Source organism: Gekko japonicus, unplaced genomic scaffold (assembly GCF_001447785.1).
Source record: "Gekko japonicus isolate JY-2015 unplaced genomic scaffold, Gekko_japonicus_V1.1 scaffold762, whole genome shotgun sequence".
Lineage (NCBI taxonomy): Eukaryota > Metazoa > Chordata > Lepidosauria > Squamata > Gekkonidae > Gekko > Gekko japonicus.
This window is the reverse complement of record NW_015164691.1, coordinates 588,559-606,479: the sequence shown is the minus strand read 5'-3', so window position 1 is coordinate 606,479 and position 17,921 is coordinate 588,559. Positions and strand designations below refer to the sequence as shown.

At 45.0% G+C, this 17,921-nt stretch overlaps 1 protein-coding gene across 1 annotated transcript in view; it reads left to right on the top strand.

Annotated features, from left to right (window-relative positions):
* Positions 1 to 1,269: 1,269 nt before the first annotated feature.
* PLXNA1 (plexin A1) overlaps positions 1,270 to 17,921 on the top strand; it is a 354,542-nt gene continuing 337,890 nt past the window's right edge. The window contains exon 1 of the mRNA XM_015409413.1: positions 1,270 to 2,452. Within this exon, the coding sequence (XP_015264899.1) occupies positions 1,274 to 2,452 (1,179 nt within the window). The 5' untranslated portion in view covers positions 1,270 to 1,273. The remainder of the gene's footprint in view (positions 2,453 to 17,921) is intronic.

Below are 17,921 nucleotides of genomic sequence, written 5' to 3'. Positions count from 1 at the left end.
GTAGAGACTAGAAAAGGCCATGCAGAATTTAAGACCTTTGAGGAAGGGATTCCAGGGAAGCAAATTACCTTTGGAAATATAGCAACGGTTGCTCATTCTGGAGGGCTGGGGGCCTAAGGAAAGGAGCAAAGTCATTGCAGACACATTTGTTCATATTGCATTGACTAGGAAGTGTGCAAGTTGACACTCGGATATATTTTAAAAACTGGGAATGGTCTTCCATGTGTAAACTCCATATGCCTCCAAAGTCCTCCATCCTTATGTAAATGAACATTGTGTGTGTGTGCGTGCTTAAAACACAATTGGGCTTTTTGTTAAGAGAAGATGACTTAGTGGATTCCCCCCACCACCAGTCATTCTTTCTTTCACCAATGTATTTAGAAGCATTCCAATATTTTTTTCATAAAGAAATACATTTATGTTGTCTTTCTCCATTACAAAACTAGGAAGTTGGGATAACAAATAAAGAGGGATATCCGAGACAATCTTTTTGCCAGATATCAATCGGTGCAATGAAAGACCTGACTTCAAGAAAACACTGTAATACACACTGCTAGTTTTAGATGGCACATACATTTAGGAAGAGAAACCTAGGAGGAGAAACCAAGGTTGGAAAGTGCTAAAGTAGGGGGTATGAAAGAGACAATCCCTGTCATTTAAGTTATTTTAAGCCAATTCCAGATCTTCAGTGCTTTCCTCAGTTTTGGGGGGAAGTTTTTGCTCAAAAGCAGTTTTTTCTGCCGTGAGTTCAAACTTAATCTTTTCAAGTCTCATGCCCTAGTAAAAATATAGAACACTTGGAAAGCTGAGTATTGTCATGTGATAATAATACTAAAGTACCCTTTGTATCCTTCCTGTTTCTCTGACCAATTTGGCAATTGTTTTCCATAGTGAACTCACAGAATGGTCATGGGAGCTTTAATGGGAGGAATGTAAATGATTAACAACAATTCTGGGCAGCTCTTCTCCCCGGACAGCTGAACATTTCAGAGATATGAGCCACCTCCATTCTTGAGATGTTTGTAGCTGTGAGGCTTTATTGTGTTGTTCCATTCTGAGTGATGCAGTTGCTTATCTAACCCTGTTTGGTTTGTATTTCCTTTTAGGGCTGAGTAGGATGTCAGTCCCCACAATGTCCTGAATGTGGAGAGTGGTGGAAGAAGAGGAGATCACTTTTTCCACAGATCACTTTTTCTCTGCTGCCTTTGGTTTGCTTCTGTTTATTTTGTGGGTAGGTCAATGCACAGCCATTGCTGGATGTGACGCTTCCACCATGTGGCTCCTAAGGCTAAAGTACCACTTGTCAGTCAACATCTGGACTCTGCTGCTTCTGGGGAGTGCCTGGCTGCCCTTATCAGAAGGCACCCCCAAGTCCTCCTCTCCTTTTAGGACTTTCCAGGTCACAGACTGGAGTTTGACACACTTGGTAGTCCACAATAAAACCGGGGAGGTGTACGTAGGTGCTGTCAACCGGATCTATAAGCTTGCAAACAACCTCACGCTACTGCGCACTCATGTGACAGGGCCAGTGGACGACAATGAGAAGTGCTACCCACCACCCAGTGTGCAGTCATGCCCACATGGGCTAGTCAGCACCAACAACGTCAACAAGTTGCTACTGGTGGATTATTCTGGGAACCGGCTGATAGCCTGTGGCAGCGCTTCTCAGGGCATCTGCCAGTTCCTGCGCTTAGATGACCTTTTCAAGTTGGGTGAGCCTCACCACCGCAAGGAGCACTACCTCTCCAGTGTGAATGAGTCAGGCACCATGTCAGGTGTCATCATTGAAGTGCAAAATGGGCAGAACAAACTCTTCATTGGTACACCCATTGACGGCAAGTCGGAGTATTTCCCTACCCTGTCCAGCCGCAAGCTGATGGACAGCGAAGAGAATGCAGAAATGTTTGGCTTTGTTTATCAGGATGAATTTGTCTCTTCCCAGCTCAAGATCCCATCCGACACACTCTCCAAGTTCCCCACATTTGATATCTACTACATCTACAGCTTCAGCAGTGAGCAGTTTGTCTACTACCTGACCTTGCAGTTGGACACCCAACTTACCTCACCTGACTCGACTGGAGAGCAGTTCTTCACCTCTAAGGTTGTCCGGCTATGTGTGGGTGATCCCAAATTCTACTCGTATGTGGAATTCCCCATTGGTTGTGTTCGTGATGGCATTGAATACCGCCTGATTCAAGACGCTTATCTCAGCAAGCCTGGGAAGGCGCTGGCCAAACAGCTGGGCATCTCAGAACATGAGGATATCCTCTTCACAGTCTTCTCTCAGGGCCAGAAGAACAGGGTCAAGCCACCAAAGGAATCTGTCCTTTGCCTCTTCACACTGAAGAAAATCAAAGACAAAATCAAGGAGCGCATCCAGTCTTGCTACCGTGGGGAAGGGAAGCTCTCTTTGCCCTGGCTTTTGAACAAGGAATTGGGCTGCATAAACTCAGTCAGTAATTTCATACCCCCCATACCTTGCCCCTCGATTCTGATGAGTCCAAGGCTTCCACTGAGATGCTATTGTTTGTATTCCTAGTGCACAACATCTGTGAGTTAGGGCCCCTGTTTGGGAGCATGGGAACCTTTTCTTTTACATCTTGGATAATTCTAGGTTCAGCAATGTTGATGCAAATAGGTAACCAGGATCTGTGTGTTTGGGCTTCCCATTAGTGTTGCAAACTTGTTCTTTCATTTATTTATTGATATCCCATTTTTCTTTCCAATAGGGACCCAAAGTGACTTAGAACGTCTTTCTGCCCTCCTCCTTTTCTCCTCCTGTGAGATAGGTTAGGCTGAGAGAATGTGACTGGTCCAAAGCCACCTGGTGAGGATCCCAGCCTGGATCCTGCAGGATCTTACGTCTGACGCTCTCTCCACTACTCCCTGCCACCTCTCACTTTGGTTTTCACCGTTGTCACCTTGATAAGTTGTGGCAATCAGTAGGAGTTTGTATCCCTTGATCAGGAGATAAGTATTGCTGTCAATACAGAACTGAACAGCTGTATGGGTTACTACAAAGAAGAAGAGGGGTTGGTTTTTATATCCTGCTTTTCTTGACCCTAAGGAAGAACGGCTTACAGTCTCCTTCCCTTCCTGTCCCTACAATAGGCACCTTGTGAGGTAGGTGGGATTGGCCCAAGGTCACTCCAGGCTTCATGTGGAGGAGGAGTGGGGACTCAAACCCAGTTTTCCCGATTAGTCTGCTGCTCTTACCTGCTACACCACTCTGGCTCCCAGTGGTTTGGATCCGTGGCTTGGATCCATGCGTGCTTCCCTCCAGGTGCTGCGGAGACAGTCCTCCACTGCAGAGCTCACTTTCTCTTTTGCTAGGTACTTGCACTAGACCAGTGTCTACACCCCATGCCTCAGAGTGCCTAGCGTGGGAGCAGTGTGCCCTGCAGCCGAGGAGCGCCTCTGTAGCACCTGGAGAGAAGCATGCAGGTGACCAAATGACAGAAAATATGAAGTGCTGTCCAAGTTACTTTATGGTGCCCTTTCATCTCTACAACAAGATATGCCAAGGAAGGAATATTAGCTAGTCATGAAGTTCTAAATAGACCTGGATCGCTGTTTTTTGCTAGAATCTTCCATCCAATCCCAAATCAAAATAAAAAAGCTGCCCAGTCAGGGCCCATTAAAGAGAATGCAAGGGAATTGCATGAACAGCAGTCTTATCCTCCCGTTCATAGGCACTTCCCAATTCGTAGGTGTGTATCAAGCACAACTGGAGTGTCAGGTTTTGTGGGCAATTTGCAGTGAACCCATTGCCCCAGGGGAAATGGGAGTGAGCCAACCTCTGCCGATGCTCTTTCTCAACCAAGAAATAAGTTACCTGCCTATCCTGAGGGAAGCATTTCCGATCGGCTGTTGCTAAGACAAACACTGGAGCTTTATTGCCCTATTCCATTGTGTTTAGTCTGTGGCAAGGCAGGGAATGGAGCCTGTTTTGTTTTAAGAACTATATCTGGGTTCCTTTTCAGATAATATAAAATATAAATGGTCACAGTGAGGCAATTCCAGCTACTTGTGATGAGCATGATCTATAAAAGACCTTTTAAAACTGTGGTGCACTGGCCAGTGTCATAGGACAAAGGTGAATATTTCTGGGAACTATCCTGAGTTGCAGAAAACTGACAAGTGGTTGTTCCAATTCATAACTAAATTCAACAGTGCTGCCATAAGACTTTTGGATGTTCTAGGCTAGGGTGCCCAAGCTGCCACTCCTCACTCTCTGCCACCATGCCCTCCTCGTCCCCCACTGCCTCCTGCCCCCAACTACAGTGAGGTGAAATGGCAAGGGATGGAGAAAGAGAGCTGGAGAAAGAGGGTGGTTCTGGGCCTCCCACGGAGGGAGGGAGGGAGGGAGGAGCAAGTTCACCACTGGCCACCCACTGGTGCCTCCTGCGGTTGTCATTTGCTATGGCGGACTCGGATGCTATGGCTAGGCCAGCAGATGGGGGCAACAGGGCTGGTTGCTGCCCTTCCACCTCTGGTGCCCTACTTGATAGTATAGGCAGGGCTTTTTTCCTGGGGGGAACACACTGGAATGGACTCTGACAAAATTCTTTTTAAAATGTTCATTTCCCTCTTGAGAGTTCCAGCACTACCACTACCACCACCACTACCACCACCACCACCACCACCACTACTACTACTACTACTACTACTACTACTACTACTACTACTACTACTACTACTACTCCCCCCCCGAGTGTAGGTGTGCTTAGTGGATGAGCCATCCCTGAAATTCAGTGGGATTTGTAATGTGATGGTGGCAGAGTACAAAATGGCCACTGATTTTCATGGTTCTCTTTCCATAGATCCGTTTAAAACTGAACCCAGACTTCACAGGTGTTTAAGTAGATTGCAAATAAATCTGTTTCCTCTCCTCATCTTTGTGGCAGTAGAGGGACTCCAGGAGTTGTTAGCAGTAGTGAAGATTTAGGCCCTTGAAATTGAGGCAGTCATCATCTGTGATGACTGGGAACCATGTGCAGTATAATCCCGCTGTATCCCAGCAGCTGTGGATGTTTGCTGCAGTGCCCAGGACTTAAATCTTGAGGCATGCCGCTTATTAATGATGCCTGGAACTCTCAATACCATTGCTTCTAGCTTTCAGTAGGTTTGGGGATGTGAAGGCATCTTTGGGAATGACTCTTAGCTGGTAAGTGAGTGGGTAGTTACTAGACCCTATTAACACCCTCAGCATTACATTCCTAATAACACTGTCAGGAGTGTGAAAGGGCAGATTTAGAATGGGACAGGTTTTTAATTGAATTAATTTACAAAATAATTTGGTTTAAATGGCCCCATTCCAAAGTGGCCGCAAGGCAGAGATCAGTCCATCAATAGATACATGTTTGTACACGTAGCTGAATCTGATCCCTTGTCTTGTGTTCAGAAAATAATTACATGGTTTAACGTACCATCTTCTTCCTTCTGGGGACCAGAACTCTTAGAATCACTTTAAGAACACAGTCCAACAGCATGTTTGTTCTGCAGTGAGTATAGGATGGGGTGTTGGTTCATTAAAGCAGTGCTTCCCAGAAGGGGGACACGAAGCCTCTGAAAGTGGGTCGTGGGCCAGCCCTCCCTAATGGCTGCTCCTGTATTTTGCATCATTCTTTCTCTCCTCCTCCTCCTTGTCAATATTTCACATTCTCGCCTTCCACCTCCCTTTGTGACAGTGAGGGAGGGAAATCTGTCTAGCAACTAGTAACTTTATGGTAGTACCTAAAAGGAGCGGAAAATGGAAAGCCCCTTGCTTGGGAACAGCTGCACCCTTTGTGTGATGTTTGTGGGTTTCTCAGCAACATCGAGTTGGCCACTGTAGAAAATGCAGTACTGGATGGCAAGGTCATAGTTTGCTTTGGGTGTCAACCTTGATCTGACTCTGGATTGGTCACCACACCAAGTAAATTTGTACTTGTAAGGGTGTGAAGTCAGGGATGGGAGATGAAAGATGAAGATAGTTTAATTTCTCTTTGTTTGTATCTAACAGATATCTATTATTTGAAGGGTCAGGAGCCATCCTTTATTTGAAGAATTGATTTATTCCAAAATGCCTTAGCCTGGAAGCACAGAAGAGATACTCATCATCCTCTTCCGTACCTTGGTGTGTTACAGATGACCATTTTACCACATATTTTTATCACACATCTACACCTGACATGATCAAATCTTCCTTACTGCTTAGTAGGTAATACAGTTGACTAAGCTAATGCAGGGTGCAAGAGCTCATCCCAGGTCATTTAGCCATTTGCATGGGCTCATTGAGGTATGAAAAGAGATGTCTGTAAATCAGATGATGGCTGCTTAACTGCTTTAGTCGCTGTAACTGTGTGGTTTCAGATGGTCATTTGTAGTCTCTGGCCAGACAGCAGTCATAGCTTACGTGGCGGAATGTGCCTGCTTAGGCCTGCAGGCCCTATTCTGACCTGGAATCCTAGGTTTTTCTCAACACCTGGAGAGGCTTTTCTTCCACTCTCGTGTAGCCTGCCACCACCACCTGACCTTTCCAAGAATTACCCACTGGGAGAGCCAGGGCTTCCAGATTCCCTTCCAAGTTCTGAGGCCTTGCCTCTGTGTCTCCCACTGCCCAGCACCTGGTCACCACAGGGACAGTTTACTGCCTTATGAACTATTGGAAGAATAGCCACTTGCCAACTGCCTGCCTTCCCCTTAGTGCTCCTTTTAAATAGCGTGTCTGAGACAGTGGAGGTCTATATGATACAGAGAACCACTGCTAGCATCTTAAGTTATAAAATATTTATTTAAAATAAATAAATAATAAAAGAAAATGTTTACAAGCATACTTTTAGCACAGCACCAAATTGAACAAGGGGTCCCAAAAGAAATAGGTAAAACACAAATCCTCTGTCCCTCTCTCTATACGTGCCCTGTCAGATGTTAAAATATAGGACAGGCTGTTTAGCTTGGGAGTTCTAGATCTCTACTGAGTTACCATTACCTCGAAGCTTGCTCCAGCTCTTGAGTCAAACACATGGTCAATGTCTGCCTTCCCAGAGGAGAGCTCTGTGTGCTCTCATGGACTCCATGCTCCAGGAAAAAAGAGCTCCTTTCTGCCGCAAGGAGTTTTTGTCATTTCTCTTTCTCCACCACTGACCCATTCAGGCCAGATCAAAGAAACTTTTCCTGATGTTTCCAGAGTTTTCCTTCCTGAAGACTCTCTAGCATTTCACACCTCCAAATTTCTGTTCCCTGCTCGGGGAAGGAGGAGAGCTTGACCCACCCATTATCTCTCCTGCTAGATCTATTTAGCAATTGTATGAAGGTGGGCTGAGGTGCGTCTGGAAAACAACTCCACTGACTTTATCTTCCTCCTGCCTGTTCTCTGCCCAGAGGGGAAAAAACCTTTTAAAGTGCACAGTGGGAGTTTTGCTCATTGCAAACCTCCCAGGAAAAAATGCATTTCTTCACAGCTTATCATATATCCTCTTCCTGCATCTGCTCAGAAACTGGGTGAAGCATGGGTCAGTGAAGGAATGCTGGGCTGCAAAGCTGCTTCATGTGGTTATGAGCTGCCATTTGGCAAGCTTTTAAGCTACTTCTGTGGTTTTCAGTCATTTCTATCCATAGTGACAATTGCTTCTTTTTTGAATGTGACAGCTTTACATTATAGCTTAATTTGGTAATATTGAGGTGGGGAATCTGTTGTGAATCTAACACAGTGTAATGCTAAGCCAGGGATAGTGCTGACCTGGATAGCCCAGGTTAGATTAATGTCGTTAGATCTCAGAAGCTAAGCAGGGCTAGCCCTGGTTAGTATTTGGATGGGAGACCACCAAGGATGTCCAAGGTCCTTTGGTAGAGGCAGGCAATGGCAAGTCACCTGTGCTAGTCTTTTGCCTTCAAAACCCTGTGACTGCGACTTGACGTCACTTTGCACACTACAGACACAGAGAAACCTGACCAGTAGTAGCCAAGGGAATGTGGAGTTCAGGTTCTGTGGAACCAAAGGTAAAATAGTAGCCTCCTGGCTGTGGGGACTAGCAATCAAGGAATGGGGTTGTGGAACTGACTGTGCAGTTTGCCCATGAGAAGGGAATAGGCAGCAGATTCCTGTGCTGTTTGGAAGAGCAGCTCACATTGGAAGAGCATGGTTTAGAGATACAAAATGTGCTGCAGAAAGCTTGACCTGTGTCCTCTTAGTTTAATAAACCCATAATCATGAGAAGTAATCACTTTCTGAATAGGGTAATCTTTATTTGGCTCTGACACATCCTATTTGGTTGACCTGCCTAATCTTACTGTGGTCAGAAAATAGGCAAATAGGAAATGTTAACTCACTAGCTGGAAAATTAACTGGTCAGGAAGCCTGGTCCAGGTTTGAGTGCTGGGCAAAATCAGCAAGTCAGATCTTTCTTTCACCTTTGGGAAGAGAACAGGCCCCCTTGAAAAGTGAAAACAAGCACAGGGGCTGAAACACAATCAAAGCTAATCATATTTGGGAGTAGGTTGCTGTCTTTTCTCTCTTCTCTGAGAGCCAGTTTGGTGTAGTGGTAAAGAGTGATAGACTCTAATCTGGAGAACTGGGTTTGATTCCCCACCCCATATGAAGCCAGCTGGTTGACCTTGGGTCAGTCACAGTTCCCTCAGAGCTCTCTCAGCCCCACCAACCTCACAGGGTGTCTGTTGTGGGGAGAGGAAGGAGATTGTAAGCCACTCTGAGGCTGCTTTGGGTAGTTAAGAGCGGGGTATAAAGCTAACTCTTCTATTCTCCTGCTGCAGTTATCTTGTAGACTGCTGTCAGAGGCTGATTTTCTGCTTTCTTTCCTTGCTAGACTTTTTCTTTTCAAAATGAAACGTGGGGCATTATTAGGAATTTCATTTTACATTACCATTAGAGCTCAGGGCATTTGTATGTGATCCCACCTCTGCCTGTCTTATTTTCTCATCAACTGTGTGTGGTAGCTGTGTGGTGTAATTAGAGCATTGGAGTGGGACCTGGGAGACCCAGATTCAAAGCTTGCTGGATTACCTTGTCCTGTTGTACATTAAGCCTAACCTAACTCACAGGGTGGTTGTTAGGATAAAATGGAGGTGAGGAGAATGATGTAAGATGCGTTGGGTCCCCAGATTAGCCCATGATCACACAGTGATCTTCATAGCTGAGTGGGTATTTGGACTGGGCCTCTCAGGTTCTAGTCACACTCTATCCATTCCACTGCATTAACTGTATATGGAAAATAACCCTCACTGCTGCTTACTTCTTTCAGCTCGAACGCATCTACCTTCCCATTCTCTTGTACTTTCCTTTGGAGGAGTGATTCTCAAAGTGGTGGGTTGGAACCTACTGGCGACATATTGTGTTTAGGTCACCAGGATGTTGGCACAGAGCACTGAGGCTAGAGTGGCATAAGGAGAAGGCAAGGCTAATGGGTGGTTCTTAAACAAAAGCAAACTCTGTTTGTGAATCCTTTTAATAGCGTAAACTGCTGGTATTAAGTATTTAATGTTATGCTATTTTATAGTTATGCTTTTGAAAGCCTCTGGGGTGCTGAAATAAATGCATAACTGTTAGTGTATACTTGATTTTACTATCCATCTCTCCCCTTATTTATTTTTTCCCATTTCCTTTTCTTTTTTAAATGTTGGGTTATTTATTATGAGGTATACTTTGGGGGTAAGGTCATGTGTTTAAAAATAATTTTCTACAGTGCCTCCTTGTTTTAGGTGCTTATCTTCTGGTGAGTCATGCAAGCCTGTCATTTTAGAGTTTGGGGAAGGGAGGATGGGAGATTTAAGTGGGGGGTGCCAAGAGGAAAATGGAGTGGGGGAAGATCTACAGCAAGGTTAAGGCTTGAACATATCCAGGATTATGATGTTTCTTAGAGTTTTGTCCTTTCCCATCACCATTGAGCTCAGGCGGCATATATGGTCCCCTCTTATCTCCACAACATCCCTGTGAGGTCAGTTAAGCTGAGGACTGTGTGAATGGCCAGGGTCACCCAATGAGCTTTATAGCAGAATTTGTCCCTGAATCTCCCAGGTTGTAGTAACCACTACATTGCACACTCTCTCCAAACTGCAGTTCGATTACATTTCAAAAAATAAATAAATGTTATTGTAAAATAATTTGTTCTGGTTGTCTTTTATGTATAATAATAATAATAATCAAAACCTTTATCTGGAACGGGGGGGCGGCGGCGGCAGAAGAGCAATTGTCTCTTCTGTTCCTTCCCTAATTGGCATCTCGGGACCCTTTAGTGAGTGTCAGAAACCTAGGAGCCATGGGTCTGAGTCACTGGAGTTTCTTCTCCTTTTGCAAGTGGATTGTGTAGCAGTGCTGTGTGTGCTGATCAAGTTTTTTGGACTCTGTGTGTGTCTCTGTGTTGCCGTAGGAACACAGGCTGGGCACGGGTCCTCTTATAGAAATGCAGAGACAGAGGAGTGCAAAACAGGATTTTTTTTGGCTCTCGTTCATAAATTACAAGCACTGCAGAGAAACCAGACCACTCTCTGGGAGCAGGTGGTTCAGCTACACCCACCTGGAGTGGCTTGTGCACAGGCATCCATTTGTAATTGTCCCGGGCAGCCCCTCCTTTCTCCTCTCCAGGCTCTGAGGAAAACAGCTAACAGCTGCCTGACAAAGTAAAGGGTTTGCTGTCAAGAGCGCCGGGCTCGCAAATCTGATTTTGGCTCCAAACTAATTCAATTTTGGTGGGAAATGATGAAATCGTTACACTGCTGCCTGCTGGGTCACATAACTGCTGACTCAGGGGAAGGAGATGCCTTTCTCGGCTCTCTCGTTTCCCCTCCCCTCATTCTTTCCATAGTCCTTGGCCTGCAGTGCAGGTTTTGGGAGCCAAGTGTTGCTCAGATCAGTTGCGATTCCCTCGAGGGCTGCCCTGAGCGATCGGGGTGGCCGGAGGGGGGGGGGGGGGGGGGGGGGGGGGGGGGAAATGTGAAGCGAGGAATGTGACTATAAACGTAGGAAGGCTAAGACAGTAAATGCACTCAACTGAAAACAAAGTGGACAGCTGTTTTTCTCCACCCATATTCTGATGTTGGGAGTTTTCTCTGTAGACCAGCAGAAATTCCTTGCAAGACATCCTTGAGAGAAATATTGAGCACTGGGGATGCCTATAGTAATGGGCCCTGGCCGCCAGGAACTCCCCCCAGTTATTCTGTTCGGCCAGTTCCATTTCCCCCCCTTTTTGTTCAGGCTTTGCCAAGGAAGGGAAAACATACAGAAACTTTTCCCTGTTAGAATGTGGTTTCCTGTGGCATGGTCCAGAAAGGAGGTGTTCTTTTTTCTATATTTGAATTATTATTATTAATGTATTATGTAGTAGTAGTAGTAGTAGTAGTAATAATAATAATAATAATAGTAATAATAATAATAATAAGCGGAACTGAAACCTCTGAGCATGTCCTTGGGCCCCAGAGACCCACATATCCATGGGAGTAATCTCTGCCTTCTGGAAGGTGGTCATGTGCTTGATTATACAGCATCAGTTCAGAATCTGGACTAGTTATTCAAGTAAAGTTTCTCTTGCTGATCCCTTTTGGTGAGTTGCTATTGGTGGAATTCTTTAGATTTATTTATTTATTTATCTATCTATCAGATTTATACCCCGCCCTCCCAGCCGAAGCCGACTCAGGGTGGCTTACATAGAAGAATAAAAACACATCAATAACAATTTAAACAATCCTAAAATCATCTAAAAACAATCCAGCATTATAAGGTGCTATAAACATTAAATGATATTGATAGTAATCTTATTAATAAACGGTGGCAGCCATCACCCTTTATGTGGCTGCAACAGGCTGTTAGTGGCTCCAGGGTTCTCTGCCTTTCAACTATTGGAGGCAGCTCCTTAGTTGAAAGCCTGGTGGAAGCGCTCTGCCATGCAGGTCCTGCAGGGCTCTGATCTCTCCTGGGAGCTCGTTCCACCAGAATGGAGTCGCCACCGAGAAAGCCCTGGCCCTGGTTACAGCCAGCCTGGCCTCCTTGAGGCCCGGGAGGGCCAGTCGATTTTGAGACCCTGATCGCAGTGCTCTCTGGGGAACATGTGGGGAAAGGCGGTCCCTCAGGTATGTAGGCCCCTGATCATAAAGGGCTTTAAAAGTAAGCACCAGCACCTTGAAGTGAATTCAGTATGCTATTGGGAGCCAGTGCAATGCTTTCAGTACAGGCTGAATGTCCTCCTGTGTTAGGACACCCATGAGGAGCCTGGCTGCAGCATTTTGCACTAGCTGTAGCTTCTAGATTTGCGACAAGGGCAGCCCCATGTAGAGATCATTACAGTAGTCTAATCTTGAGGTAACCATCTGCCTGATCAGCCAAAGATGATAAAAGGTTTACTTGGCAGTGGCTGCTACCTGGGCCTCCATTGTTAAGGAGGCATCCCAGAGCACTCCCAAACTCCTAACCTCTGATGCTTGTGGGATTGAAATTAGTTTGAGAAACATACTTTAATGAAATCCCAGTTTTTTTTTCCCTACACCTATGTTGGGCAGGCCTTTTTTTCTGGAAAAAGAGGTGCTGGAATTCTCAAGAGGGAAATGAAGAAGAAACAAACAGAATTCTTTGAAACAATATCATGAACTTTTAAACATTTTTTGAGAATTTTGTTTCCACTAAGAGGACCTGGAATTCTGTTCCCCTGCATTTCCCCAGAAAAAAAAGCCCTGGTTCTGGGTCTTCTAGCTTCTCGTCTGGAACCCACAGGAAGTGGACACTTTACACCAGAGCACATTACTTCGCCCAACTTTGAGACAGGCCAAGGGGACCCTTAAGCATGTGCTGCTGATGCTTTTGAAGCCCTTCTCATGTATACTAAAAATTTCTGGTTGAATCAGCCTCAGAAAGCAAAGCATTATTTTGTTTTACAAGTAATTTTATGTAACAAGAAGAGGATCATTGAGTCCCTTGTGTTTGTCTTCCCTTCTGTCCCTTTCTTGCCTGCTTTTTTGACTTCCGGTCCTAGAACAGAGCCACGTGGGGAAAAAAAGAATTCACCTACAGCCACGCAGCCTTTCAATCCCAAATTCAGTCCCATATCAGCTTTATTTGCCCCCACTGTAGTTCTTCTGTCTCAACACAAGTGCAGTCTAACCTGACCTCACAGATTTACTGCAGCTACCTAGTTTTGAAGGAATGGAGGTCTGATTGAAATGCTCCAGTCCCCTAGGCTTCCCCTTTAGAATGGAGTTTCTCACTTCAGGGTTTGAGAAGAACATGGCATGGCGTTATAAATTGGCCATTACACTTCTAGGACTATTGGTATTTTATAAGATTTAGTACAGCAGAGTTGGCATGAATTGTTGCTTGAAGGCGAGACCCAGGGGAAAGTGCTGACTTGGTGGCTCATTTGCTGGTGCTTCCCTTTGAACTCATCTTGAACCACTGGCTGAGATTTCTGTTGACTAGAATTGCATTGTTGAAGAACTGGCAGGCTTTTGCCTCTAGCTGAAGGCCTGCCATGTTTGGGTGGAGAATATTTGTGCTTGAGGTTAGCACATTATCCAGTACATGTTCATAACACTTGTGCAACCACATTCTGCCCCGCAGTTATAACATTAATGAGTTGGGAAGACAAAAGTATAAAGCATTATACTTCAGATGTTCAGGAAAATTCAGTATCCCTGCCATAAGAGTGCTTCCATGAAAGGAGGTATATGGATATGTTTAGAAAATGGGAAACAAATATGCTTTGGTTGCAGAAAAATGGATTGTATGGAAAGCCCTTTAATTGCCTATTGGAAATGTGGGGGAAAGAGAGTCTGTAAATGAACTTTACCCTCTTGCTTTAAGCCTTGTCATGCAGCTTTGTAAAGATCCTTGTTCATCAACTCTCCCAGCTTTTCTCCCAGAGGAAAGTTTTTATCAATGCCAATCGATTCAGCATAACTAGACAAGCAAGGGTGGGGAAGGATGAGGAGCAGAGCAGGACAGGGTAGCTTTTGGATGGATGGCCCACTCTCCTCCTCCTCCTCCTCCTCCTCCTCCTCTCACGCAGTTCCACTTTTGTAGAGTGGGCACAGCCTTGTAGCAGTTGGTGTGATACAGGGATGGCAGGTCACACAATAGCTGTTTTTGTTGTTGTTGTTCACATGGATAATAATCCTGACCTTCCTTAGGAGAGCACATTTATATGCCACAGGAACCTGGCAGTTGTGGCTAGGTTTGCAGCAAATTCCATAATCACAGTAGCTGGGAAAAAGTGATGACGGAATCATACTCTGTACTTCTGTTTGCCTCTTTGACCGCCCGGCATGCACATCATGTGTCTCCATGCAAGTGCATGCCTGGACTTCTCATATAGAACCCTCCCCCCCACATGTTTTGTGAGCTAACCCTGTATCACCAGTGGCAGTGGCATTGACATTGCCTGGCATATAGACCTCCCTTTTGGCAAGAGATATTCTTACTCATTCCCCCCCCTTCTCACTGAAACCTCTGTGTCATATTCCAAGCTATTTCTAAAGGTCTCCTGGCCCCTCAGAAAGGGCTTTTCAGGGGCTGTGGCTGGATAAGGAAGATGGGCAAGCCACATTCTGAGTGCTGGGCTCTGTGCGTGGATTATTAGATCAAAAGTCATTGTCTTTGGGATTCACAGTGTCCTAGTCTGGTGGAGCAAACTTGAGTTGTCTAGTGTTGCTTGAAGCCAAGAGGGGAAGCAGCCAGACTTGGCTGAGAACTGAGGAGATGTTTGTAGTTCTTCTGTAGTGCCCTTGGCTGGGGAACTCATTCCAGCATGTTAGTTTCTTTCCTTTCCTGGCTTGGAACCAGGAATCTAACAGACTGAAAACATGACCTGGGCCAGGATACTCCACTCAGTGCTGTGAGCCTTCGCCTTGTGGTTTCTCCTGTCCTCTTCTTGTTCCATTTGTAGATCCTGGTAAGGGCTGACACCTGCTTCATATAGTAAATGATGGCCAAATTCACTTGGTTCTCTTGCTGAGTGTGCATATGCAAAGTGTTCATGGCTGCAGTTTCTAACTCACCTAAATGACAGCTCCAGAGGAAGCTCAGTCTGATTTTTAACTCTTTTCATGCTGTGAGAGGAATTCTGTGTCCAGCTGGAGTAATTTTGCATGAAGTAATCTGCATTTCGTTTCTTGGCTCTGCTGGCAAAAATGTTATTGTGTATAGTCTGTGCTTGTGTATATTAAGTAAGCGTTCTGTGTGAATGAACCCACCTCTCAAACTGGACCCAGAATTCACACAAATAGCCATAAGTAGGAAAGAGAACTTCTCTGCCATTCCTCACTCCTGGCCTAGGCAGGAACTGTAGACCTAAGATTTAACATCTGGCTAGAGGGTTGTGTCTAATCTGGACTCAGACCACCACACTCTGTTTTAGGGAAATATGACAAAGTGACAGGGCTCCTAAGCAAGTTTGCAAGGAACACTGAGATTTGAAATGCTGGAAAACAGGGATAGTTTCCTGAGTAGAATAACAGAATACATGTATACTGTCAGAATATTTTCAAGCACATATGTAGCACCTAATACTAAAATGCCAATAGTTATATGCACAATATTCTAACACCCATCCACACATATCCAACCACACATGCATAAAATCAAGAGAAGAGTTTGGGGAATGGGAAGAGAGAAAGAGAAAGTAACAGGGAAACATAATCTTATATTACTTGTCCTGAATGTGGGGTTGCCTGGCCAGCTGACTGGCAGAAATCAGGACATTCAGAAGTCCCTCCTGGCACCTTGCCAGGGCCATTCAAAGACCTGAGCAAAAGTTCCAGTATTAATCCAAGTGAAAGATGTAGGGGGGGGGGGGAGGAGAGGACACAAAGGGAGCCAAAGTTCAGGGCACACAATAGAGATCTGATTTCTGATCACAGACACATTGGGAGGGGATTGTTATAGCTTTAACATAGGAGCAGGAGAACAATATTAGGCAAAGTGCTTAATTTTTCTGAGCTTGGAGAGAGGTAGGGAGTTCAGGTAAGGTCACAGTCAATGTTTCCTCTAAGCTGTGTCTTGTGAGCAAAAATTATACTTTGTGAGCTACTGGTATTAGAGTTGTGAGCAAGCGATTTGGTTACTGCATAACTTAGTTTGCTCTGGAGCCATCCTTCCTGAGCTAAGACAAAAATGTGTGAGCCAAAGGCTAAAAAACTGTGAGCTAGCTCACACTAACTCAGCTTAGAGGGAACACTGGTCACAGTTAAGCTTTCCAGGTGGGTTGCTGAACGGTAAGGGAATTCCTGACAGAAAAGGGAGGCTTGGGGTGGGGGCAGAGGTGTGTGAGAAGTTCCTGAGCCTTCAGAATCTTTTAAAACAGGGAAAGGGAGGAAAGCGACATGTTAAAGCTGGATTTAGACCTTTTCTACATGGGTTCTTTGCCCTGTGTTTAATACTGTTGGGAAGTAGTCCCCTCTCCTCTTCCCCACAACACTATGGTACATTCCTGTACCTATCCAGTCCGCCTCTGCCCCTTCCCTCACCTGCTTTGCTGCAAAGTTTTGGGAAAGATTACAGCAGATCTTGGATGGTTGTTATGTGGACAGGAAAGTTTGGATTTTACTGTCCTGCCCAAATGGCAGCCATTTTCTTTTTCTTTTAAAAGAAAGGTGGGGATTCATTATAACAATGTTCTGTTGCTGATGAAAAAACAGCAACAATGGAAACAAAAACTGAAAAAGCCCTTATGTTCAGGACTGGGCCCAGAGAAAATATGGGGAAGCCTGCCATGTGGAAACCATGAGCTTTATCAGAAGTGGGATATGGTGAACCACAGAAACCTGTCCCTGTGCTTGCTGGTTATCTCACCAGACTATTTGTCATGTGAAAGGAGTAAACTTAATTAGTTAAGAGGCTGATGTCACAAGGACCTCTTCTGTTGGGAAGGAATGTGGCAAGACAATAGAGCATTGTTCCTAAGAGTACCTTTAGTGAACTGAAATACCTTGAACAATAGTCTAAAAGCCTTAGTTTCTTTCTGGGCTTCCATTGTGACACAGATTATCACTTTGAGTTTACCACACTGCCAGAGATTGCTTCTGTGGGCTGTCAAAGTGTTCCTGTGGCCAATGTTCCCTCTAAGCTGTGGAGTCTTGTGAGCAAAAATCCTACTTTCTGAGCTACTGGCATTAAAGTTGTGAGCGAGTGATTTGGCTACTGTATAAATTAGTCTGCTCTGGAGCCATCCCTCCTGAGCTCAGACAAAAATGTGTGAGCCGGAGGCTAAAAAACTGTGAGCTGGCTCACACTAACTCAGCTTAGAGGGAACACTGCCTGTGGCTATGATGCAATTAGTCTGAGCAGGTCCTTACCTTTTCTTCTACCAACACCAGCTAGAATAGGGAAATGAAGGTTCTTTGTCATGATTTCATTTATTCATGTTGCATATGTATGTATAACTATACTGAATTTGTGGTTTCCTGAAGAACTTGCAGTTGGGTACTAAAGAGGTAGGAAAGAAGGACAGAGGAGATGCTGCATGAATTGAGACCATGAGGGCAAGGGGACAGGCTCAAGATCTAGGCGGGGAATACTTGGCCGATCTTTCTTTGGGCAGTTTGACACACCGTCTGCACTGAACCTTGTGCTCTGGATTGAAGTAAAGGAACTTTAATGCTCAGTGCAGCCTCCCCATACACATATAACCTTGCTCCTAGTGCACTGCAGGCCTAGGTTTGAGCCTTCACAAGTCAAATCTAAGCACAGATCATGCATACAAGGTTGGTCTTTTTACTTTGTGGCAAACCATATTTCGTTGTTACCTCTGAACCACAACTTGTGATTTGATCTCTTCCCTCCAAACCAGGATTAAAGCATGGTTTGAAGTCCTGGTTTAGATATTACAAATTATGGTTTGCTGCAAAAAACTGAATGGATTAATTTTAAAGCTGTGAGTGATGGAGGGGAAGGTGTGCATGAGCTTAAGGATCTCCAAGGTTTATTCCTATAACAACAAACG